The following is a 26,556-nucleotide window of genomic DNA, read 5'->3' as shown; positions in this document are numbered from 1 at the left end:
AATTTAGCAGGAACCAACGTACAGGGGATAAAGAGAACGCGCTAAAATGGCGTGGCTATTTTTGACTTACTTCCTGTTATTGTAATAAATAATTCAGTTATTACTACTTTACGAGCAAAACAAAGCATCTTTTTCAAAATCGCTTCAAAACAACATTAACAAGAGTTCCGCAAAACTTATATTTAGCATTGTTTAGTTGTGTTTTTTCTATGACGTATATCAAACGTCACGTTAAATTTCCATTTCGGGTGCTTTTGCATAATGTGTCGGTCACGAATTAAAGTTAACCGATTTGAAAGCAAATATAGTCTATGATAATGTGTGAGTGGGCCAATATTTGATGTGTGAGGGGAAATAAAAAACTGACTTACATTCTGACACGATTCTAAGAGGGTTAGTTTTATCAAGTGTTATCGATTCTTGTTATGGGTACGTCAAATGACACAAATGGAAGCTCAAGTTGTTTTTTTCTGGACGTGATCGTATTTGAGGCAAGCTACCGATCTTTGTACATTTCAACCGTGTTCACCAGCGTAATAAACGCTGTATCTTTGATGTTCGCCATTATCGGAAACAGCATTGTTCTAACTGCGATCCTCAAGACAACAGCTTTACGGACTTGTTCGAATTTTTTTCTCGGAAACCTGGTATTATCAGACTTGTTGGTAGGACTGATGGTTCAACCTCTCTTTGTCATTTACAAAACTGGAGAAGCGCAGGGGAAGTATTCATGCATTGCACATGCATTGTTTTCAACAAGTGCTTGGCTTTGTGCCGGTGTGTCGTTCTTGACATTGACTGCCTTAAACTGCGAAAGACATATTGCTATCTTCTCCTCTCTAAGGTACAAGAGCCTTGTGAAACCTCGAAGAGTCCTAAAGATTTCACTTCTTATTTGGTTAGTGTGCTTATTGGTCGTTTCGGCGCGATTCTACGGCCTCAGTAACGCTGTTTTCCACGCTATCTGTTGTACTATTATCGCTGTTAGTTTGGTGACTTTTCTTGTTATTTCAATTCGAATTCACCGCGTTGTTCAACGCCATCGAAGGCAGATCGCCATTAGCCACCAAATCAAAGAAAGTTGGAGACGACAAGCCAAGGAGGCAGGGCATGCTAGAAACGTGGCATGGGTGACATTTATCTTCTTCGCTTGTTACTTTCCTACATTGGCTGTTATGATAGCATATACTGTCATCGGTTACACCGTCAAGTTAAAAACTGTCTACCTTTGGTCAGATACACTTGTTCTCCTTAATTCATCAATCAATCCAGGTATTTATTGTTGGAGGAACAAAGGTATAAGAAGAGCCGTCTTAAAAGTCCTTAATTTGGGAACAGTGACCTCTGTACAACCTGATCGAAGGTCCTCGAAAAGTGCCGCCGTTATTAACACTATTGATCAGCCAATGGTCTTCATGCCCAACGTTAACGGACGTGTTAAGAACGAAATACACAGTACATCGTTCTAGTTGAGCTACAAAATTGACACCGCGAGGGAAAAGTATGGTTTATTTGCCGAGTGGCACTGGTGACACTCTTTGAAGCACGTACATAATACTATGGGCAGACAAAGAACAACTCAACACTCATAACAGTTTATCGTTACAAATGTCGGTCATCTATCCACGATTCATGGACTGATATTCTACTGTTGTACATCGAACCACTAAAACACACGGTGGTCATGAGTAAATATCGTTGTTAGATTCTAAGATATAGGCTTTTATATAATTAAGACTCCTTCTAAGTTATTCCATCCCACTTCAAATTGAGCCGGATTTATTTGAAATAACACCAATCGAAAAATGTGGTTAGTTCCATGGTTATGTCGCCACGTTTTTTCATCGTTCACACTCGGTACTATAAAAAGCAGAGCATAATTGAATTTTCACTTTGCATAATCACCCGAGTGAAGCACGTTCCAATGCCATCATGGAAAACATACCGGTCGCGGGCATTTGGGCGGGCATGATGTCAAGTGCTTCAAGGAGAACAGGAAAATCGACGCATTTTGCTAAGTGTCGTGGCAAAATCAGTTGTTTTTCATTGTTTTTTCGAATAGGCTTTCATCTGTTTTGGCTTAAAATATTCTAGGGAAATTGGTCCAGTGTTAGTTAATACACTGTTCTAAATTTGGAAATGCGAAACGAACCAGAGAATTGCTTAAAATATGTCTACGGCCTTCCGCAACACAACATATACCCTACGTAACGCTTGGAAGCCAGTTAAACTGGAAAGATCTCGAACTATATCAGATGAATCTTTTTTCGTTGCGAGTATTGTTTGTCGGGACTGCGTTTTTTTAAGTCCTTGTTATTTTTTTAAAAAGTGGTGATCGTTCTATTTAAAACGCACGTTAAACGTGGACCCTAAAAAGATATTCCGTCAGGAATACATAATTTATTTTTGGTATTAAACAGCCACGTTTGTGCAATGCGGTTGAATTATTTTTATATTTTAATTTATTTATGAATCAGAGCTCTTACCATGTCAAGATGTCGATATGTTTTTAGTTAACAGTGTTGACAAATGGAAATAAAAACTGTTAAAAATACTAATACAAGCGTGTAGATATTCATAAAGCAACCTTGCACGACCTACAACAGTCACGGTATATACCGGAAAAGCAAGACAGTTTCGATTCATTTCCTCTTTTTCACTAATGGAAATTTGTTTCATAACAGCCATGAGTAGTTTACAAAACAAAGCAAACCAAAATTATTAAATCTCGTAAATACAGCGGTCACTCTATATGTAGTGCTTCTGACAATTTTACACGTCGTTTTGAGACCTGCATTTCTGACAAATGTTTGCTTTGCAAAGTGACCTGTCAGTGAATAACAAACCCTATCTGAACACCTTTCTAACGCCAAAGCATTAAAGGCAATAAAGCTATTTATTTTATTTACTCGTTGACAGAAAGTGACGATCATTATATTAAAACCTTACGTTCAACGTGGATCCTATAAATATATGATCTGTCAGGAACAAAAACTGAAAATTATTCCTACTAATAAAATTCGGTTGAATTATTTTAAATGTTAAATTAATTTATGAATAAGAGTCCTAGAAAAGTTACAACACAGAGCACTTACGTAACTATTTTAACTGTATATTTTTCTTATTAATAAAACCATGTCAGTATGTCGAAATGTTTAGTTAACAGTGTTGACAAATGGAAATAAAAACTGTTAAAAATACTTATCAGAGCGTGTAGAGATTCATAAAGCAGCTTAACATCTATAGTAACCTTGCACGACCTACAACAGTCACGGTATATACCGGAAAAGCAAGACAGTTTCGATTCATTTCCTCTTTTTCACTAATGCGGGAAATTTGTTTCATAACAGCCATGAGTAGTTTACAAAACAAAGCAAACCAAAATTATTAAATCTCGTAAACACAGCGGTCACTCTATATGAAGTACTTCTGACAATTTTACACGTTGTTTTGCGTTTCTGACAAATGTTTGCTTTGCAAGGCAGCCCGTCAGTGAATAGCAAACCTCATCTGAACACCTTTTTAAAACGCCAAGCGATAAAAGGAAATAAAACTATTATTTATCCGTTGACGGCCAATCGTGCGAACAATAGCAGCTGTAAAATCGAGACCAAGTTCCTGACAATACGTAAGACATTCTGACAGGCCGGAATGGCACAGTTCACAACACAGTTGAATCCCGATAACTCGAACCTTCTAGGGAAATCGAAACAGGTTCGAGATATCGGGAGTTCGAGTTATCGAGGGTAAAATAGGAAAGAAAACGACCTTATGGGGAATCAGAAAAAAATCGAGTTAGCGGGAGGTTCGACTTACCGAGGGTTCGAGTTATCGGGATTCAACTGTATTTAAAATGAGCTATTATGTAAGCTTGGCAACTAAGAATAGGAAATTAACGCTTATGTTTATTAAGGTATTTGAAATTAACGAAATTTAAATTAACGTGAATTGAAGGGAAAATTACTTCCCAATAAATGAAATTAACACGAAAGAGGGGGTAACATTTCAAAATGAAAGAAATTTACGCGACGTACACATTGTAAAAAATTGTTGAGACAACATGAACAAATTTCAATTCCACACTAGGCGTATAATCTTAAACGGAAACAATGTTCGTGGTACTTGCCCCAAACGTAGGGGCTAAGCGAAGGAATCTGACCGCCTCGAGCGTTCTTCACAGTTTCATTAATACGGCAGATTTCCACCCTGATAAAGTAATGCTTTTTCCTTGGAGACAAAGAACGTCTGGACTGTATCGAGAAATTGGGGCCAAAATGATGGAAATTAAGGTCATGGAAATTAACGCTCCACTTTATAACGTTTCTAAAGCAAAAACAACATCAAAGAAGTACATGTACTAAAAAATCGAAAATAAGCAAGAATGGGTACGACTGAGGAAAACTGAGACGAAAGTGCCGCTGACCAGGGAGTGGTTTTCAGTACGGCTGTTCACAAGTTGCTCGGCGTTTCTCAAAACGTTGCTCAAACTTGTTTCAAAGTTGCTCAAAAAATCCACGTTGCTTTTTTAAACAAAAGATGCTCTTTTCTGTCGTTTGGTCTTCAGTTGAAATATTCTTAATAACAATAATGAGATTTCTAACCATTTTCTAAGGGAGGAGCGGGCGGCGAGGTGAGGTGCGGTGAGCCGAGGGGACCTGAAGTGAGGTTCCTGGGTTATTTTCCATCACTTAAAAATTATCTTAGAGATAATTCTCTACTTTCTGGCTTCTAGTATCAGTGCTGCGTGGCGCAACATTGCATTCGCTATTGTTCGCTTAAAGGTAAGGTAACACTAAGATATATACTGAATTATATCAAATACATTTATTACAAGAGCTTGACGATTGAATCCTTTTGTTATTTAGTCTCTAAATATAAAGCCGGCTACCTCTTGGCTTTCTTTGGCTTTCTTCTTTCTGCCCAGCTGTTCCCTGGAATCGATAATTTCGGCTATTTCCAAGGCTTGTTACTTTTTTAAATTGGAAGCGACTGATTTAACAGGGGAGAAAAAGCAAACCGGCTGTTCTTACCTTATTCACAGGTTTTGAACAATTAATCTAGCGTGACCAAAATCAAACTAACCATGATCCTGGAGTAGCCGTGGCACTTATACTTAATAAGGAGTTACAGCAAGTACAACGGTTGCGCCGGTCAATTTATATTTCACTTAAGAATCTCGCCATCACCTAGATCTTTTATACTTTCGGTGTCAGAACTATTCTCATCTGAATATGTTAAGACGGTATTCAATTTTTAAATAGAAACTTGAATTATTGTGAATTTGGCCGTTTCGTGCCGTTGTTTTGTTGAGGACGGCAAAGAAATGTACAGAAAATTATAACACGCGTGCAGAGCTATTGTACTGCGTAGACGCTGCCGTGGTCGTTTCCTTAAACTCCATAATTTGCTCCTTAGAAACCGACCGCTAAATAAATAGCTAAGTTATTTATTTCATATTAGTCTTATTTGGCCGGATGACAGTAATTTTTTCACCACTAATCATCCTTCGTTGATGATCATAAGCTGAACCAAACCAACTGCTGTGAAAGAAGCCGGCGGTTTATCTCCTCCAGCGCATGCGTAAGACGGCTAGCATTCTTCTGTGGCGTGGTTGTTGTTTTCATTATTTCATCAGTTGCAAAGAATCGATGCGATCTTGTGTTGCTTTCCTGTTGAGGTTTAGATTCCTTCTCAAGCTTCTTTACCTGCGCTTTTTGTTGTAAAGGAATATTCGTCTTTCTCTTCGATGGCATAATATTCATAATCTGTTCAGTAAAAAAAAAAAGCTATTAGCTACGATAGTTCGGCAGAATTTACTCATTGTACCAAGAGAAAGCAATTCGCAGTTAAGATGACTTATTTAAGGTTAGAAAAGTGACAGGGGAGTCAATAACACTCATGAATCCTAAAAAAAGCCAATAACAATTATGGCTGGTCTCCAAATTTTTATTGTTTGCGGAAGTGCTCGATTTTGTTTGAGATATAACGAAGTTTTCTTTCCTGAATTTCAGTCAAAGTCAAACCACACTTGAACTTGAACTTTATTACTTGTTTTTCATATATTGATACAAAATTGCTTGCCCCCGCTAACGACTTATCGAGGCGGGGGCAAGGGTTAAAATAAAAGAAAGGTTTACACACTTTAATACAAGAGAGAAAAAGAGATGACAGAGTTTTAAAATGGTCTGACACTGACTGAAATGCTGAACGTTATATAACAACGTTCAAAAAACTAAACACGAAAAAGAGATATAAACAATTCCACATCGCTAACAAAGTTACCTTTCTTTGATCCAAGCGTTTAATGATGATTGCCGGCCGCGTTTCCTTGATGTCATATCTTGACCGACACTCCTTCCTTCTCTTTGCCATAGTCAGCCGCGTGTATAAATTTGCTCGATATTCTATAACAGGAAGTTTCAATATAACTCTTAGTGGGTTGATAACAATATTCACCGCAAAGTTGGTACACCTTGCATAAATTGGCTGTACTGTGGCTTTCTTTTAATTTAATAACGTGGCTAAAATAACAGCCATAACAAAACGTGAGGCTGAACAGTAAAAATGAAATCAACGGCGTAAGCAAAGTTTCGTACCGGAGAAACGCCTTCCGCCAATGCTTCGTTTTTCAATAAAGACGTGACCGCAAACACAAGAGCTGCTTGAGCCTAAAATCTGTAGCGCAAAAATACAAATAAGTTAGCAGACTAATTATTTAATAGACATATTCGCCAAATAAGATAATAAAAAATTACATTATAAAAAGATACACACAAACCGTTTTCGATTACCCAGTCATCATCAGAGTGTTATGATGATCTTGACGATCGCTAACGTGTTTTTTTAATAATTTTAACTTGAATTCCCCGAGTTTAACTAGAAAAAAGATTCTACCAAGCTTAGGTGAACTTTGTGATGCGGTTTACTGTGACAACAGAAAAACTGAAAACTAACTGAAGCCGCGGAACATTTGTTATTTATCCCCAAATTTTAAACGGCAAAAGCAGTTATGTCCACGAAATTATTAGGCCGTAAAGCTAGTAGACTTGTCAACGATCCTTTTGTTCAAAGTTTTCGTGTATGTAATGTCAAAGCCCCTGCAGCAAATCGAAGTGGGTGGAAAGAGAATGTCAAAGCCTTATGCGGCCTTATGGCATGCAGAGATATAGGTATAGGTAGGTATGACATAAGCTGTTGCACATTTCTGGATTTCGTCCACAAATGGAATAAAACAAAATTTTGCATTCTGGTTCATGTTCGGTTGAAGAGTGGTCTAACTCTCATCTTAAGGAGGCTATATTTTTTTTTCTGTCTACTGGACAAACTAAAGTAACTGTAAAAATGGAATGTTGCTTTATAAATAACGTTAACTACCCTTGCTCGTTGTTTGTTTTTTAGATTGCATCAAGTTTTAATTTAATTAATCAGTTTTATTGCTGAAGATTTTTATATAGCGACGAGTTAATTATAATGCGTTTTAGTCGCCCATGTGGAAGTCTTGGTGAAAACCGGTTGTGGTCAAATTCATATGCCAACGCTACCAGTAAAAAAAATGAACAAAGTGTGTTCTTCTGAATTGCGTACACTCATTTCAAGCTTGTGAATTGTCATCCATTACAATATGGGTATAATAAAAAGAATATATCTTCTTGGTATAATAGGATGTTAAAGTAGCACGCGTTTTAGATATAATGTTTACTTATGTATCAGTTGTAAATACCCGTAATGGTACGCGTCGTATACAATGTAGGTCCCCTCTTCCTAATCGAGAATCCACTTTGCTATTAAACTATGAAAGTCGCCAATATCACGAACAATATTTTTCAGCCCGGTCAAAGTTACTAACGGTAAAATGTATTGAAACTGAACTCTGGTATAAAGAACCCTCCGCTATAACGAACAAATTCGTTACTACACATTGTTACTATCATAATAAACTCCATATTTCAAATTTAACGCTCGAAGCAGTTAGGCTGCCGTCTCTCCAAAATACCAAATTGTATCAAGCGTGTTGCGGAGAACCTCGTATAGGGATGTTTTGAGGGTAAATCCGGTTTGCGCAGTAAAGCTTGACGAGTTCGAATCGCTGGATTATTCCTGCAGTAGAATATTTAGTTTGTACTGGGTTCTATGATAAGGACAAACACCAAATACGTTACTTCTTGCTTTCATTCCCTGAATATCTTTACAAATTTTAAGATTAAAGCTCTACAATCGATTTAAATACTTGGAGGTTTGCGCGTGGAGTTCTTTCTGGTGGTGAATAATTTAAGTATTTTGCTTGACAAAGCAACACACATTTCTTACCTTTGAATTACAAGCTACACATACTCTTGACATATTTTTGAGCTGGATTTCGCTTTCTTGTAGAGCACGTTCGAGCCAAGAATAAATGCAAAGTCGATGTTGATTTAACTTGCCTGGAGAAGCTTGAATTCTTGGTGTTTTGCCTTATTCTTAAACCACGCATCGATAATGGCCAACGACAGAATTGTTTTGAACGCCATCTGTCTGGGTGTGACGTCACACACAATACGAATACAGTTTTGTTTGTTAGCATATTCACATCGTGTAAGATCAAGTTATCAGCAATTTTTATCACTGTAGATGTATCTAAAAAAGGTTTAAAATATAAAATTTTGTATTGGAAGTGTTCCAATTTCATTTTCTTTCCAAAGCTAGAAACTTTCAGCGCACCATTTGACATGTACGTATATATGAGAGTTTAAGGTTGTCATATAAACATGTATATAAGTTGACGAGCGATATCACAACGAAAGGGAAGACTGAAGAGAGACACATGATTTATTGTTTATGGACTTCATTCGCGTATGACTTGGTTTTGACGTTCTCATAAGGACGATCTCAGGCTACGATGACGATCTGCGATTCTTAGATAAGCAGGAAGCTATAGTTTAATATGTGACCAAGGAAGGACTTGACAAGTCGATTGATTGTATTTTTTTTCGCATTTGCGTTTGAGATATTTTCCATTTCTTTTCTGTAACTGTCTAAATCGATGTTTTGTTGGTTATTATTATCTAAAACGAAACTGATAGTGAACATTTTGTCAAGCCAGATGCATATTTTTCACCCATCCTTCAAGTCGCGTGTAGACTATCTTATTATATCTGTCTTGCCCTGTCGTCTTATCGTCACCGGTCAAAAATTTTGGACTTTCGCAAAGAAAAACCGGTTGAATAACAAATAATCTTATTAGACTCGTAAAAAATAAAAATAATTTAGGGAACAATACTTCACAACATCTCACTTTTAGTAAACGAAGGACCTAAAATATATCCTTTCTGCACCAGAACGCAGTGAAAACTAAATATGAAATGACTAGAAGGTAATTTTGAACCATCTGTTTCAAGATATGTTTAAGCAGTGAGTGTACAAGGTAAATAATTACTGTCATTCTTTATTCAAGCATTTACACTGTCCATACACTAAATAATGAAATATTTTTAAAACTATATCGGTTTATTTGTTTAGCAGAAAAATATCATTGAAGGAATTTTTACATTACAAGTTGACAAGGTGGTCATTTTAATTAAGTAAAGAAAATATTGACTACAGTGTTGAATGGTATTAAAGATATATCAATTCTTGAATCCAGGTTCTTTCGTTTCTCTAGATGTGTTATCTCAGCCTCAAAATTCCAAGGAATCGAGATCCTTCAATACAAGCAAACAAAAAAATTACACTGATCGATACTCACAAGGTAGCACTCAAAATAAAAATAAAAAACAGAATGAGTTGGAATGGATTTGCCTTTATTGAAAAGCGACACGAACTTACCAAATACGTTTCGTCTTCTTTCGCCATTCGTTCATCTACACGGCCTAAATTGTCTAACTGGAGTGAAAATGAGATAACAGCGCAATGTTAGCATGGAATAACCTTCACGTTTAGTCTATTAGGTGTGGTAAGAGAGCTGCTGTTGTGTATGCGTAAAAGTCGCTCAAAAAAGAAGCGGTGATGTTCGCGAAGGTAAGTAAAGAACTAATTTTCCTTTAATGGCGCGAGCTCTGTTTACCTGACAATACCACCCTTACATTGAAAAAATAAAAAGATTTCCGCTTGTGGCTTTACTGTATGTAGGCTAAATAACTTTTATTAAAACTAATTGAACCGTGTTAAAACATTTTTGAAGCGCGTTCGTGTAAACGTGTTACATTCACGTTGTAAATATTGCAATTTGTCCATTGGTTAGAGGAAATTTATTCATCTTTTTTTAATGTACATAAATTAGAAATTAAGTCATCCTAAGAGCGTCACTCAGTATCTACGAACACAGTCAGCAAGGTGACAGAGATTGAAATTAAACATTAATTTTTAGTACTGCTCAAGCTCTAAAACACGAAAGAACGCGTAATCAGTTATTTATGAAACGAATCTAAAACATCTACAATAACAAAACACGAGTTGCTTGAAAAAATGTATCCTATTTTCGTGTAATGTTTGATATATTCATATTATTATAAAACGGAAAGGAAATGAAAAGGAAAGAACTGCAATTACAATGGCCGAAGCTTAAAGTGGTGAATTTAAATCGTATAATATTGTGATCATTTCTGATCGGAGATATATATTATTTATATCCGTTATCGCTGCCTCTCCGGCAGATATATTTTATTAGATTTTAATTGAAAGAATTGCTGAGTATTGGCTGTATACAGGAAAGGCAAATATTTTAAACTTTTTTTGACGCTGATCATTAATTTTCTATTCTTTCCTAGAGCTCAAATGTGTGTTAAAAGGTTACTATATATGCAATTTAAAGTAAAGCCCAAATGATCTATTTCGTGGAATTATAAGAACCAACTCATTTAATTCGATCGAATATAGCTTCTTCCTGAAATATATACCGCCTCATTTGAAAAGACCAGTAGTCAGAGCCAAGCAAAGCTGGTTCTTATAGCATGTAGTAGATAAGATTGAATCTCGAGTAATGTGTGATTGATGTCAAAACTCTAAACATTTTTCACGATTTGTTCGAATTGTTCAATTTCAATTGCGAATGGTATCTCACAAACAAACTGATTGCTAAAGGAAACCGTCATGGGCCATGATTCAGTTATCAATTGTGTTAATAATTTGAGAAAATGTTGACAATTGAGAATGGTGTCTTACAAATAAACTTATCGCTAAAGGAAAGTATGATTAAATTTAGATAAGCCGGATAACCGTGAGAATAACTTGTGAGATACTTAATAATTATTTCGTGGAATATGACCCTCGGATTCTCTCCATCGTTGGCTAGGCATTCTTAGGTAAAGTTATAAGGGAACATGCAAACCAACCTTTTTTCTAAAGTGAGAACGCTTTCCTTTTTGTGGATTACAGTACATAGCACCTGGTCGGCATCTTTGTAGGTCCGTACTAGGTTTGGACTCTACAGACTGGATAGAGAAAACCGCTAGGAAGGTCAAAACTACAACGAAACATATACAGCTCCTGACTATCATTCTCGTCATATTTTGAACACACTAATTGGTTTGTGGATCTCGCTAAATGAGTGGAAGTGATATGATGTCGATCGATCTCAAATGGTCTTCTTTTATAGGACTTCATTATTATTAAGATGTCTTTCTGAAGTACCGTAGGAGGCTTTAATTGTAGATTCAGTGACATGTACAAATGACATTGTGGACAGATGATTTTTTATTACTATGACAGTTTTAAGGAAACTGACGAATGTGTAATAACCTCTTTACATTTTAGATCCGTCTAAATGCATTGTTCTGTAATAACAGGTGGTTTTGACCAATAACGCCGACACTAAGGAGGAGAAATGAAAATAAGGCAAACTTTCAATGGGGATATGCTCAACAAAACATTAATTTACGTTTGATTTCAAGACTTCAGTAAACAGTGTGGAGTATTGAGTTCCTGTTATATCCATAGATTACTTATTGTTACCAGTTGTGGCTTAAATAATATGGCACTGAGTAAACACTTAAATTGTTTGTTTTTAAAGTAAGTTAATTTTAATCACAAAACTACTTAATATTTATTCCTTTAAGTATATTGAAGTTGAATTTATCCATCCTTGCTACAGTGATTTAAAGCCTTTTTGGCTCATTTGTCAGAATATAATGTATAAAACGGAAAGTTTTATACATAACGTGTGAGCTCTTCTTGTGTGGCGATTAACTGAAAAACTCAATCGAGGTTTGTTGTTCCATTTCGCACATGCATGGTTAGGAATAACCCTGGTGGTTTAAGTGTCAATCCTAAGGACTTCCACTGCATTTCAATAAACGAGCTTAGACTACATTTAAATAAAAAAATCACGAAACATAGAAAGCTGGAAGTTCTGCGCATACTTTAAAGACGCCGACGGGGAGATTAAGAAAATTTTAATTTCCGAAGAAAACTTGATTGCATTTTTCGCAAGGAAAAACCGTTTGTTGTGGAGCGGATGATGTAAATTTTAAAAATGAAATTAAAACGATGTCTAATAACCTAACGGTAGTGCATGGTTTATATTGACTTGGGCTACCAAACATACAATTGTGTTGCAAATAGGGACTGTTTAAACACAAGATTTAACGCAATTTCATGTGACATTTACAATAAAGACATTGAACCTGTCTATAGTCGTTCACTCTTATGAAGCTGCAAGTCTTGGTTTTAACCTAACTCTCTTGTTATTTTCAATACACTAAGACATGGCTGAATGAGACAAATGTGATGTAGCTAAAAAACTCTTATTTTTCTACTGCATACAATACAAGTTCACCTTCGCCTCCGTGCGAAATATTGTTTAAAGATCAAATACGACGCACGACGTCAATTTCCTGATGATTAAGACATTTCTAATTTCAATCTACAGGTAAAGATCCTCCTCTACATCCTTGTTATAGTACAACTCTGTAAATGTATAAATAGCGATATCCTCTCAGGTCATCGGTTTCATCGGTCCCTTTGGCACCTTTAAGCTGAAGATCTCAATCGGTGAGCAATACTTAATTATATAACAAATGCAGCACTTTGAATGATTTCCTAGCTAACCAAAGCTGTTTGAGTTCTTCACGCAGAAAAAAAGAAGAAGCGACATAGCACTCTGCAGGCGGAATAAATTCGACATGTATTTAATAAATAAAAATGTCTAAATATGAAAGTTCATGTGACCAGTGGGTGGCTGTACCAAGCATCACTGATATTAAGTGTGGGTGCGAGCCCAGTGACCCATACAGACGGCGTTTATCTCTAGTTTCCGTAGCATTTAGTGATTAGGATATTCCTACCCACTACTTCTCACTCCCGGATGAATGCTAGTTCGTCAGACCATTTATCGCATCGCATCGCATCGCATCGCATCGCATCGCATCGCATCGCATCGCATTGCATCGCATTGCATCTCATCTCATCTCATCTCATCTCATCTCATCTCATCTCATCTCATCTCATCTCATCTCATCTCATCTCATCTCATCTCATCTCATCTCATCTCATCTCATCTAATCTCATCTCATCTCATCACAACTCATCTCAACTCATCTCATCTCATCTCATCTCATCTCATCTCATCTCATCTCATCTCATCTCATCTCATCTCATCTCATCTCATCTCATCCCATCTCATCTTATCTCATCTTATCTCATCTCATCCCTCCCATCCAATCCCATTTCTTCCCTTCATCCCATCTAATCCCATCCCTGTCATCCCGTTTAATCCCATATCATGTCATGTCATGTCATGTCATATATCAGATCAGTATCTCAGTTGCTCAAGGAATTACTTTGAAGAGCGCCCAAGAGAGCAAAAGCCAGTTGTCTTCATAATAGGCTAGTTTCGAATTACGCTCTACTGATCCTAAACAAAGGAGTGATCTCATCTCATCTCATCTCATCTCATCTCATCTCATCTCATCTCATCTCATCTCATCCCATCTCATCTTATCTCATCTTATCTCATCTCATCCCTCCCATCCAATCCCATTTCTTCCCTTCATCCCATCTAATCCCATCCCTGTCATCCCGTTTAATCCCATATCATGTCATGTCATATCATGTCATGTCATGTCATGTCATATATCAGATCAGTATCTCAGTTGCTCAAGGAATTACTTTGAAGAGCGCCCAAGAGAGCAAAAGCCAGTTGTCTTCATAATAGGCTAGTTTCGAATTACGCTCTACTGATCCTAAACAAAGGAGTGAAGTCGAGGTTGAGAGGAATAAATCAAAAGTGAATTCAAATTATTGATCAGGGGAGCGTAGTTCGAAACTAGCTTATTATGAACACAGCTTTGTTATTTGCCGGTAATGTGTGTACAAAATAAGCCAGCTCAAACCATCGAAACTTGATTAATTTTGGTGTTCCGGTATGTACAGTTAACTCTCTCAATACAGACACCTGTAGAAAACAGACACTCTAACCCGAACAGAATTTGTTGCCCCATCCTGGCCGAACTGCTCATGTTTATTTGTAACTAAACTCTCGTTAAGGCGGTCACCTGTGCAAGAGAGACAGCTAGAGCTGGGCGCTAGGCTGTCCGTCTTAGAGAGAGTTCAATGTAATGTTTTCACAATTCACATGACCAGCTTTCGTGTTTTTAGCTTTAAAGGTGGTAAAATATAAAATTAGAAGTCAGAATGCCCAACGGTATCAATAAAGCTTCTTTCAAAAATATATGACTATTGGTTTATCGACTGTAATCTCGAGAGTCAAGATATTATTGATTAAAAAGTGGCCCTTAAACATCTGTACGCAGCCATCTTTTACGTTACTGCATAAAATGTGGATAATCAATTACTTTCTGTTTAAAGGACATTTGGACATTATTTATCATGTGCAAAGGTAACGAGTGCTTAATTTCCATTCTCCTACTTCTGGCAAAACTGTCTTTAGATGATCTATATCGGCATCAAGAGGTCGGCAGAGTAAAGGTCACCCGAGTTAAAAGCATGGAGCATTTTTTCAATTAAAATAAGAAAACCATCGCAATAGAATATTGCGTTTTCAATCTCCCCACAGACCTAAAGATTTTTCATTTCTGTTTTCGTTTTCGTTTCTTTTTTGCCTGAGTGACCAACCCGTCTTCACGGGAGAGGGGTGAAGGAAAACAAAACATTTTATTAGGATGGCTAAGCAAGTAAAGAGTCAGGCTAGTCAGATTCTAAAGACGATAACTTATTACATAGCAATAAAAGGTTATTTTTATTGTTGCAAAAACTAGTTATTTAAATTTATTGTAACACGCACTTAAGCGTTTCACCCTTAGGGCTTCCTTTAATATAGTTACATTAATAAAATCAAAGACAGCTGGTTCACCATTAGTAGTTTGCACATTTTTGAAATTTTGGATATAGATTTAAAGACGACTTAGACTATTCTTGATCAGTTGACATAAAGTGGTGAAAATTCAAAAGATATTGTCCATTTTTTGTTGCAGTTTGCTTTGTTTCCTTTGTGTTCCGTACTTGTCGTCTTGGACGTTGTATGTTTCCTCGTTGAACTTCTACAACGAACACAAAACAAGAAACAACAGCAACTTGTTATAACAATACACCTCAAGAGTTTACAAGTTATTTAGTAATAAAGATACTCATTATTTATGCTTATTTGGTAAAAAATTTTTAATTAAACAGATTTGGAAAGTAAATTTATTGTTACATAAAACGGCAACAAGGAGAGAATAAAAACATTTCCCCCGGGGAAAACATTCTGCTCACAACAACAGGTAATTATTGAACATCGTTTTTACAAGTTTATATGCCTACCTCAAACGTTCCGTCCTCGGCAGCCAAACTATTTCTGAGAGCCAACTGATTCCCTAACTGAAAATATAGAGAGCAATGCTGTTAACTGAGTCTACGAAAATGAAAGTTAACTGCTACTTTTTAGGCAAGGAAAATTAACATCGAAATTATGTTAGTCCATATTCTCTCATGTGGATTTAAAAGAGAACTGCGTTACCATTGCAGGCATTTCATTGCGACCCAAGCGGCAACTCATCGATCCTGGCCTACATCGATCGCGAGGACTTGCTTTCGACACTCCATAAGACAGGAGAAACACAAAACACATGGCAAAGACGAAATTGCAGCAAATTACACTATTCATGTTGGCTCAACACAGACCTTCGAAAGTTGATTGTATCAGGACGTGGTAGTTATGAAAATCGTACAATTTATAGCACTGCAGTTTCTTATTAAAATTTTGGGCAAATTGCCTTCGTTGTATTTTTTTGATTGTATCTGTATTTCCGACACGACTATGACATGTTAATATGGCAAACGAAAGAAGTTTCTTTGGGGAATTTTACTGAAAAACTTGTTGGAATTTACAAAGGAAAAAAGCTGTCATCCGACTTTTTGTAAAAAGCGAACTGCACCAATAGATACCTTCGTCTATTCTTTTATACTTACACTGTCAGAACGACAAACTAAGATGACACTTCTTTTGAATGACTATTTCAAAATAAGTGGTGCCCCGATGGATTTAGGTTTAGAACCTGACAAATCCAAGACGAACGTTAATATCCTTTTCTACGCCCGTTCGATAAATAAACCTATTGACTGAATGGTATAACAAAAGCGATTCTAATTTTAAATCACCTTAATGCAAAGATTTTAATTAAAGTATAAATCTGGTGAAGTTATAAAAAGAGTTAGTATTTGCCAAAAAAGTATCATTATAGTTGTTTTGGAACCTAATCCAAAAATAATAAGTGTGTTATCAACTTGGATTAATTTTTTTTTCAATTATCCGCCGCTCGAAATTCAAACCTTATTATCGTTATTAGCTGTGTATATTTTTAAACTGCGGCTACAAAGAGGCTATTTTGATTAGAAGTTGTTTTAATACGGCTTACCATTCAAAACTTTATCTTTTCCTTCCTTACAAAAGACGAGGAAAAGAAAAGAAAACGCGAATAGAGATGACACAAAGTTTTTGCTAAATAGAATGTCTTTTTCTAAAAATTTGCTAAAGAAATACATCCTTGGCTTTACATTATTCTTGTTTGTGTCAATATTTTTATGGACCGAAGGACTTTAAAGAGCCCTCATATTCATTACGTTTGTTCTTAGCTCACTGCTGAACTGGCTCATACTTGCCATATAACAGCGCAAACACGGTTTGCTAACAGAAAACCATTTGGAGTGATAGATATAGTATAGTATGCCGGCTTCAACGTGCTTTTATATTGATTAAAAGGCATTGCTTTAGAGTTAAATATGAAATCATAGAAAAGGGAGAACGGTAAACTTTTTAAACCACCTAGACTACCTTCCATTGGGGACTGTGTCTGAAAAAACAAATCATGCACTCTTTAACATGGTATTGTGACACCACACTAAAGTTGCCTACTTTTTACTTTTAACAGAACATATGAAATAGTGAAAAAAATACGAAAGGTGATTGTTTTGGGAAAATACAAGAAAATCATTACGACTTGTACAGATCAAATTAGCTCATTTCTATGCTGCCTTGTGCGTTACAGTACCGGGTACCTTTTGTGAAGCTATACATTCGATCTACAGAAATGCTTTTTAGTTCCAGTTCTAGTTTTTAGTTTTTTTGTACAGTATAGGCTCTTTTCGTTTATCCCCCATGTTTTCATGGTATGGTTTTATGGTATGATAGTTATTTAAGAAAGCGGGGAAACGCAACTGTCCAGCTTGAGCAGTTCAAAACTAAGAAAAAGATTATTTTTCCGTGATAATGAAAAACAAACAGTGCCACAAAGAAGTGTGCTATTTATATGAATCACAGAGAGTTTCATCCACAGATAATCACGTTACCTGGGGGGAGGTTTAGCTTTTGCATTACAGTTCTAATGCCATTTCACTGACATTTTCTACGTATACCTATATGGATATCGTGGTAATTGCGCTTCAAAGTTTGAAATTTGACAACTTAAGGAAAGATGTCAAAATCATCCTGTAACCTTGGAACTTAACAACCTTGGAACTTAACAACCTTGGAACTTAACGTTAATTGTAACGACAACAATGACTCACACTTAACGTACGGGTTAGATCGTGTTTGAGTGTCACACTTTACAAAAATCTGTTTCACAAGATGACTTGTTTATACTAGCCTACCTTTTCTTGGCGTTTCCCGTTCTTTCGGTTGCACATCATTAGACCCGGTCGACAGCCGGCTTCTACGACATCAAGAAATATAAACTGAACTATCAGTAACGTCCAGAGAAGAAAGCTTCTTTTGCTGGTCATTTTTTGTAATTCTAAGTTTCTTCTGGCTTAAACTTGATATGTTAAGGTACATAAAACCTCTTGCTGTTTGACACGGAACATCGGCGCTGCTTTAATAACGACCATCACTAAAATGTGGGGAATTTTGAATTACTTTGGCGGCACAAGAAATGACAGATAATCAATAAGGGTGCGGACTAACGTTTTAAAAAAATAGCGGAGGCTGTTGCTTGTTCAACATTTTGTTTTAATCAAAACTGAAAAGCCAATCAAATACAAACTAAAGATTCGAATGCAAATTATGAGTAAAAATGATGAGACGTTATGCTCCAGCGAGTAAAGTAATATGGAGCACATTGTCTGAACGAAAAAGTGTAATTGTTTGCACGGCAAAATTTGTTTGATTTATAAAAGACGAGTTAATTTTGATTATTTATTTTCAAACACATGACAATTTCCGTCCCTAGCCGCAGCAAACATCAATAAGATTTGAACTTTCAACAAGTTGTAAGCGACGTTACATCACAACAAGGACTTGATAAAGTCGATGTCGCTTTCATCATAAAATTCAAGTCTTAATTGAAATACACAAACTTTATCTTGTGTTTGAATTTGAGTTGCCCTTTTACGCATGTTGACGGCTTGAAAGCTGTAATTACTTTGTTGACACAATAGTACTAAGTTCATTTTAATCGAACAGCGTAACGCATCAAACACCCATTTGCCCGATATTCAAACAAGCAATTGAGCACTTGATTTTCAAACGAGCCGACAGCAAATATCGGATCTTAATATCCGAGGAACCTTTTATTACACCTACTGTCGGCACAAGAAAATTTAATAAGAAACGAAAAGGAAGCGTTCGTTTATATCAAGAAGGTATAAAATTGACCTATAACGGTTTTCTTTGTTTTAAAGTAACTTCAAACAAAATCTGAATGTATTCCTTTTCCGTTTCTTTTTTTTTCCTCCGTTTCGCCTCACGTTTTATCCGTTAGCCTTTAACTTAACTACGTTCTCTATGAAAGTAATACACGTTATCTTTTTTTTCACGGTTTTGGGGTGAGAACAAGGAATTAAATACTGCTTATGTTCATAAGAATTCATTCATGCCTAGCGTGCGTTGATCGAGATATAGCTGCATACGAGGTCAAGAATACGAGAGTCATACGCGTGCTAAAGCGGCTCGAAGGGTCCCCCCGAAAGCAACTGTAGCATGTCCCCAGAGTGCTCTCTAAATTCCCAAGTGCATCTCTAGACCCATGAACCAATTACTTTATATTATAGCAAGAGGGACCGGTAATAAGCAAGAAACTGTTCTTCGTGATTGTTTTGGCCGAATGTGAGTATCCGCGAGAGTTTGTTGTGTTAAAGCTTCTCTAATAAAATAATTTGCAAAACGGGATGACTGTACTCTGTTTTCATGACATCTTCATAGTTCATAGTAATTTTTCTTGGACAATTCTGTCCATTCCACACCGATGGAAGGCTTGGGGACAGGTGTCCGCTTATCTTGTTATGGATGTACGCTCATGCGTGAATTAATTCTTGGTATGTTATAATCAATGGTAAAGTAGCTTACATCGTCAACTTTTTGTACAGTCGGGAAAATGTGTTTTTTTCTTCAACTTTTTACCTCGATTGCCTCACGGACGACAAAAGGGGATATTTTATATGTTGCGCCATGCAGCTATAAGAAAAAATATTATACCCGTACTCAGTGGCAAATACTGACCGACAGAAATAAAGCAGATGCACTAAAAAAAGCCTTAAAATGGATTATCTTTGCCACCCCGTTGGAGCCGAATATCTATCATAGTTTTATTTTCAATTATTGAATTATCAGATTTGCTAGGGAAAGAGGTCTTCGTAGATTTACAGCAACTAAAGCGTTGCAAAAAAAAAGCCTAAGAGGAAAAAACATTAACAGTGTTCTAACCGTGCTCTTACTGAGATAAAAAGCATTATTTGGAAGCTAGATAAAATTGTAAGTTTTATTTTTTCATTCTATTCTACTGCAAAATTACGAATGGATGAATATGTACTCATGAATACTCAATGAATCAGATATTAATTTGGGTTGGTTAAAAGGAAGTTGAGAGTGTGTTCGTGTGAAGCAATAACTGAGTAGAACTGCTCCTTACGCCCAGCACAACACATTTGCTTAGTGACAAGACTTACTTATATTCGTTGCATATGAAGTCAGCGTTGAAAGTTAATTAAGACAGAGCCAACAGAACTTTCTACAAGCCTTTTTTCTGGGCTGTTATGATATATTGGTTACTAATACAGAGTTATAGATATCGAATGAGTATTCTTGAGGCTGAATAATATCAAAATTTGATAAATCCAATCGAAGTTTTAGCGAATTAAATGGCTTGGTCACGTAAAACTGAAAATGTTGGTTTCAAAACGAAAGTGTTTGTTAAAGCAGTAAATTTTAACAGGATGATTAAATTGTAAGAAAAGAAATGGACCGCGATGACTTAAAGACACATTTTGTATCTTCTAACGAAAAAAATCGTTAAGGCGTCACCATTCGACATGATACTCGCAGTAAACGAGAACTCTACGAAAAAAAGTATTGTGAACACCTATTTCTGTTTTACACTATATACTTCAGAGATTATTACCCTCTGGCTCCTCAACTACAATATTTAAAACATTCAATTCCCTTTGTAAGAGAAGGTTGCCGCCAATAATAGCTACAATTTCCGATCTTTGCATTCCCCTTAAAAAACCTGAAACGCTTTCGATTAGTGTAATTGCCAGTCTTGAAAAATAATTTTAATTCAACCATTAAGCTATACACGTTAAATATACCCAACACTCAATCCTTCAGAATTGATTTTGAATACGTCTTGTGACACAAAATTTGCTCTGCATCATTCTGAATTAAAAAAGGCCGCTAAAAGTAATATTAAAATTTTACTTTCTTTTTAATTCGGTCTTTATGAACTCTTTGAATTGACAGTTAGAAACTCAGTACAGGAAATTAACTCAAATTCATCTTCATTTTAGATTGGAGAAGTTTATTAATTGCTTCCATTTTAGCGGCTATTCAATGCTCACATATTAAACACTACTTTAGTAGTCGCTCCACCTACCTGCCATTTGGCGGGAATATAATGCGTTGTTAAAGAAAGGTGACAACCATCAAAACCCATATCCTCTGACGAAATATTACGTATTGGTTTTTTAGCAATACGCTATTGATATTTCTCCATTAATCTAAATGTATGGTTGATTCTTTATTGTAGAAAAATCTACGAAACAACCTCAAACGAGATATTTTGTTCTACTCAGTACACGGTCTGGTATGCTACTGAAGCTGCATTATTTTTTAAAATTATTAAGAAAATGACATATTCTAATCCTTGTTTTGTTTTTGTTATGAATATTTTAGTTATAAATGAAGGTAGTAAAATGTTTTTCTTCGAAATTCTGAAGTAAAACGCATATAAAAAGGGTTACTGAGCTTTTATGTTTGTCCTTTTTACCTTTGAGCCTTATGTTAACATTAATGTTTAAGAGGCTCCAGGAAACGAGGAGTCTCACACAGGAGACAAAATGATCTTAAAAATATCAGTTTATATGCTACGTACTTCTCCTAACATTGAATTTAAAGAAAATGTAATAACGTATACACATGAACTCCATCTTAATGTTGCTAGTCTGTTAAACAAAATTACGTGTGATGTTAGTTGGTTTGAATACGCTATTCTATTAAAGAAAAAAAAAGTCTTCTTTTTTTTCTAATTTAGAAATTCATATTGTTATATTACTCGAACATTTTGCGTTTATAAGAAGATATTAGTTTGATTGACAGTTATTTGTCTTTTTTTAGCTACCAACTGAAGGGATATATATTGAACTCTGTAAACCTTTCTGCTTAATCTTGTTTTGTATAACCTTTATCAGATAGCATGTATGAACCTATTCTACTTCAAAAAAACCTTCCCACGCAGACAAAGTGAAAAAAAGAGATAATTTATAAACTGCGGCGAAAGTTGATGACAACTCGTTTTGTCAAAGGAACTTGAAAATACAAAACACCTCCGACAACAATTAAAGGACAGCTGCTAACATTTATTCTTGGCGAAATATTGAATTTTGCATAAAACCTAATCACAATATCCGCAATGATTAATCACAAGACTCACTGAAACTGCTGAAACATAATAATAAAAGTTATTAAACGTTGATGCTAATATCGGCCACCAATCCCACGCCAAAACATGCTCAAGCCTCGCACGTTCTTTGCGAATACCGTTTAATTATTTAGACGAAAGCTTACAATAGCACCGGTGTATTTAGCTAGAAGAACAGGAAATTTAAAAGACTTCCTGTCTTATGTTAATTAAACAAATAAATTAGTTTCGGTGTGGTCAATAGAGGACAAAACGGCTAATTGCTTCGAACTACGAGTGGACCTCACTGCAGCATAAGTGTGCCATGAGAATGGTAATAGCAATTCAGTTCTGCTCTAAAGAACGTTTAAAAGGTTACACAATTAACACTCATTCATCTTTTTAATATTTTGTGCAGTAAAATTTAATTGCTTTCCAAAATTTACACCAGTGAGGCAATGCCGCATCGCTGCTGTATAAAGAGAGCTTACAAAGTAAACTTTAGTCATTTAACTAGCATATTTGTCAAAGAGGTTGAAGGTTTCTCTTCTCCGCATTTAAAATTTGTTTTTTGTAACTATAAAAATCATGAACAAACTAACCAAGACGACTTTGATGGCTATGGTTTGCGCGATTCTTTTGATTTGCCAATCAGCTCGCGGACAACGATGTCGCCCGGGGTCAATGGTCTGCGAACTTGGACGTTCTTTTATTCCAAAACAGGTAAAAAGCTTGAAGTCCTGTTTACTTTTAAGGCTAAAAATGTGAACTATAAAGAAAATCTCATTCAGGGGATGGTAATTTAAAATTCCTTCTCTTGAAGTTCCTATATAAGCTGGACATCCCAAATCACAGAATTTGGTTTGTTTCGATTTTAACCTAAAGCGGTTGAAAGGTCTCGATTAATACCAGCGTGAAACAGTCCGGTTCTTTTTACCAGAACGGAGACCTTTCTTCGTGGAAAGTTCTGGATTGCTAACCAGAGCAATTGAGAGGAGCAACCAGCAGTAAAGGCTGCGTAATTTTCAAACTAAACATTTTAAAATGGCAAGACCGTTTAATATGCACCATGAATGTTTTCCCTTTGTACCCCCAAACCAAACTTTGTTTACTTTTATGTATAAAGCCATTTTATGTATAAAATAGACACTGTTGCGAAGAAGCAAACTCAGTGACCACATTCAAGCCCCGTAACACATTTCCCGACACTAAGATTTGACGTACGTCAAGTTTCTGTTGCGAGATATAAATACAAAAAAGGTAATTAAGATTGGGCGGTGCCTGCTGCTGCTGCTGTTTCGTCGGCCTATATAAAAGTGATCTCACTAGTCGCTCTGTTCTCTACTTTTGGCTCATTTCTTGTGTGTTTGTGCAAGACTTTCATATTTTTGTACTAAAACCACATGCCACATATCTCTTTGATTAATAAAAAACACAATATAACTGACTTATCCATATGATAGCGGTCGCTCATTCCTTGTTGGTTGGAAGAGATGTTTTAATTGTCCTTTGACATTCTAATAGCTATACTAACACTACAAACCCCCTTGCACAGAGACTGCCTTTGCTGGAGAAAGGACTATTATTTCTTTCCCTTTTATTTCCACTTTAGTAAGAATAACATTTTTTTTTTAAACAAGCTACTACACTTTCAGAACAAACTCAAGGTCTAAAACAAAACTTTCCTTTGTACGGAATGTTTGGTTTTTGCATTTATCGAAAAAAGTCAGAACATACAGCACCATGATTACGTTCGATCTTAGGACTGATTTTTGCTTAATCAGAGTTGTATTGGTACGTTTACTTGATTTTATTTATTTCTCATTTATAATTTCATATATTTATTATTTTTAATTTATTTGCACATTCATCTAAAGGATCTATTTCTGTTTGCAAACAATGGTTTACAGTTATTTATTCGTTTTCTTATTTTCCTTATTATTTTGTCTTGTCTGTAACTGTGCTCACGTCGTGGGTGGCTCTTCCCAAAATGTTCTGCAATTGGAATAGGATTTAATGGCGCCGAAACCAATTGTGGAATTGCACGCATTTTAGGCATCCTACTGATGAACGGTTACGGCAATTAGATATTTTCAGGAGCGCCATTACGTTCATGGTCTGTCCCCTTAGAATAAGAAAGATTCGCATTAAAAAAGCCAGGACCTTTGAGTATAAAGAATGCAGTGCCAACGTTTTTGGCCGAATTTTAGAAAGAAGCAAAGCATTGAGTAAGATTGTGGTGAAAAGCAAAAATTCAAAACACAATTTTCTGGCTTAATGTGCAGAGTGTGCAGTAGAACCCAGCCTGCTTTTTTCAAGTTGTTCCAACTATTCGATGATACTACTCCGGCATTAATACTTTTGAAGGAGAGAATGTCTGATCGAGTGTAAAGTGCCTTAGCCAATAACCCGGAACTTTCAGTCTTGTGGATCCCATGATTATTTTTAGACATTTTTAAATGAAATTCAGTTCTGTGAATTGTATGCATTTAGGAACGAAAAAATTAAACCTGATTTCATTTTTAATTTATGCGTTTCCTTTCTTGTTATTATCATTATCTTTATTGGCTGCGGTCACATCTATCTACTACTATAGTTAGACGGCGTACTGGCTTTGTGCGCTTCTCTGTTCCTCTACTTAGTTTCGCCTCCCCCACTCTTTCGGTCAGGGTTGTCTTAGTACAAACCATCAGCGCATTCTTCGCCGTGCGGATGAACATAAACGCGTGAGGAGGAAAAAGAAAACAGCAAGAAAAAATACAATGTAGCAGCGATCCGGCGTCTGCATCCTCTTTATTTTTCTTCCGCCGGCCGTGCAAAATGAAGAAGAAAAAGGGAACAACTAGAAGATAAACGGCGTCATGAACTATAATTCGAATTCAGCTTCGAACTAACAATAGTACTGCATTGGTGTGACCGCGGACGAAAGCACTAACTATATTAGGTATGACGTCACGTAACTGAGACTAACTATAGTTAAACTAGTTACGTCGTAGATGTGACGTAGCCATTGTTAGTGCCCTCTTATCGGCTAATTCGAGTTCACTTAACATCTAACAATTAAAACTGTTTCGCGCCAGGAAAGGTAATTTTAGTTCCTCTCAAATCTCAATGTTTCCCTCGGCGAAACAAAACTAACTGTTTCCCCCGGGAACAGTCATTAAAGGACCCAAGTCAGCCTCCGCCATTTTCGATACCATCGAAATTAAAACTGTGTCAGCCTCCGCCATTTTCAACGCAATCGAGATTAAAACTTATGGCAAAGCGAAATTTATTGCATTGCTGTAAGTTTTGTCACTGGAAGTCTGTTAAATTTCCATTAGAAGTTTCACAGTGATCTCTTTCGTTTAGACCCGCTCCTTGTAAAATAAATAACCGAACCTCACCATGTAAACAAAAACAAAGTCTGTGTTGCTGACTTGGGTCCTTTAAGCGTGATTATTTCCTTAGAGACTCGATCAGCCGTAGCCTAATATATTAAGAAATCAACCGTGTTATTTCTATTTCCCTGCATAGAAATTTAACAGTCCAGCTGAGCATGCCACACACGAGGAAGCCAAAACCAAGCTGCAGATGCGAGAAAAGGATCAAAGGATTATCTCACCACTATCTAGGAGAATGCGCATTATATCAAGCAGTCCAGGAAAAGACTACGATTAATAGAAACTACACAAACGAACTTGCAAATTGGTTAATGATTTCGAAATGCAGACTTTCTTTCTGAATAAAACTGTAATTTTGCTTTTAATCGATTCAATAAAGAATATTTAACAGCAAACAAATCCACGACTCGAGATTTCTCTACTTGTTTTCTCTGCTTGTCATTTCATTCTTCTCGAGGGTGGGCAATACTAATTGAAGACGTGGAGAGGACAGCTAGGGAGGGGGATGGGAGGATTAGACTATCTTCAAAGAAAGAAACGGTAGGTCAACGATATAGGGTATTTTTCGACAAGCATTTAGGCGAGTGGATAGGACTATACAGATTGCACGGAGTATACACTGGCATGTATACAGGACGTACACATACACATAGTCCCATGAAGGGCACTTTTATATTCTATGAGGTCACATGTGATTGAGCCTTTGGCCTCAGTCATCTACTATCATCAAGACATCTTGAGCTGATAACCTAATGTTGTTATTTACAATCTCGGAATACATGGAAGCTTTCAAAGCGATTTAGTTTTTCAACGCAGATAGTTGTGTTTAACAAGGAACAACAAAAACTACAACAACCACAATCTACTTGCGT

The 26,556-nt window shown here is 36.3% G+C and overlaps 3 protein-coding genes and 2 long non-coding RNA genes across 7 annotated transcripts; 2 read left to right on the top strand and 3 right to left on the bottom strand.

Moving 5' to 3' along the window:
- Positions 1-381: 381 nt before the first annotated feature.
- LOC144628020 (adenosine receptor A1-like) lies at positions 382-3,085 on the top strand. Its single transcript, XM_078486072.1, has one exon. The coding sequence runs from the start codon at positions 426-428 to the stop codon at positions 1,467-1,469; it is 1,044 nt and encodes a 347-aa protein (XP_078342198.1). The 5' UTR covers positions 382-425; the 3' UTR covers positions 1,470-3,085.
- Positions 3,086-4,809: 1,724 nt separating this feature from the next.
- Positions 4,810-8,491, bottom strand: LOC144628021 (uncharacterized). The gene is made up of 4 exons (XM_078486073.1): positions 8,308-8,491; positions 6,597-6,675; positions 6,283-6,404; positions 4,810-5,765 (listed from the first exon to the last, which is right to left on the bottom strand). The coding sequence occupies exons 1-4, from the start codon at positions 8,338-8,340 to the stop codon at positions 5,517-5,519; spliced, it is 483 nt and encodes a 160-aa protein (XP_078342199.1). The 5' UTR covers positions 8,341-8,491; the 3' UTR covers positions 4,810-5,516.
- A 914-nt stretch (positions 8,492-9,405) lies between these two features.
- Positions 9,406-11,532, bottom strand: LOC144628568 (uncharacterized). The gene is made up of 3 exons (XR_013566268.1): positions 11,307-11,532; positions 9,802-9,858; positions 9,406-9,677 (listed from the first exon to the last, which is right to left on the bottom strand). It is a non-coding gene; the product is annotated as an uncharacterized LOC144628568 (long non-coding RNA).
- A 3,618-nt stretch (positions 11,533-15,150) lies between these two features.
- Positions 15,151-21,398, bottom strand: LOC144627982 (uncharacterized). 3 transcript variants are annotated; one of them, XM_078486013.1, is made up of 4 exons: positions 21,279-21,398; positions 18,061-18,122; positions 15,733-15,789; positions 15,151-15,470 (listed from the first exon to the last, which is right to left on the bottom strand). In XM_078486013.1, exons 1-4 carry the CDS (start codon positions 21,283-21,285, stop codon positions 15,375-15,377), a joined length of 222 nt encoding a protein of 73 aa, XP_078342139.1. In that variant the 5' UTR covers positions 21,286-21,398; the 3' UTR covers positions 15,151-15,374. The 3 variants fall into 3 exon arrangements, with proteins under 3 accessions (XP_078342139.1, XP_078342138.1, XP_078342137.1); XM_078486012.1 differs by lacking the exon at positions 21,279-21,398 and having other exon boundaries at positions 18,061-18,338; XM_078486011.1 differs by lacking the exons at positions 18,061-18,122; positions 21,279-21,398 and adding an exon at positions 15,929-16,234.
- A 1,179-nt stretch (positions 21,399-22,577) lies between these two features.
- LOC144627984 (uncharacterized) lies at positions 22,578-26,057 on the top strand. Its single transcript, XR_013566189.1, has 3 exons — positions 22,578-22,635; positions 22,908-23,024; positions 25,818-26,057. It is a non-coding gene; the product is annotated as an uncharacterized LOC144627984 (long non-coding RNA).
- Positions 26,058-26,556: the final 499 nt, after the last annotated feature.

Source organism: Oculina patagonica, chromosome 10 (genome assembly GCF_052425735.1).
Source record: "Oculina patagonica isolate OP01 chromosome 10, crgOcupat, whole genome shotgun sequence".
NCBI classification, from domain to species: Eukaryota; Metazoa; Cnidaria; class Anthozoa; order Scleractinia; family Oculinidae; genus Oculina; species Oculina patagonica.
This window is presented reverse-complemented; position numbering and strand designations above follow the sequence as displayed.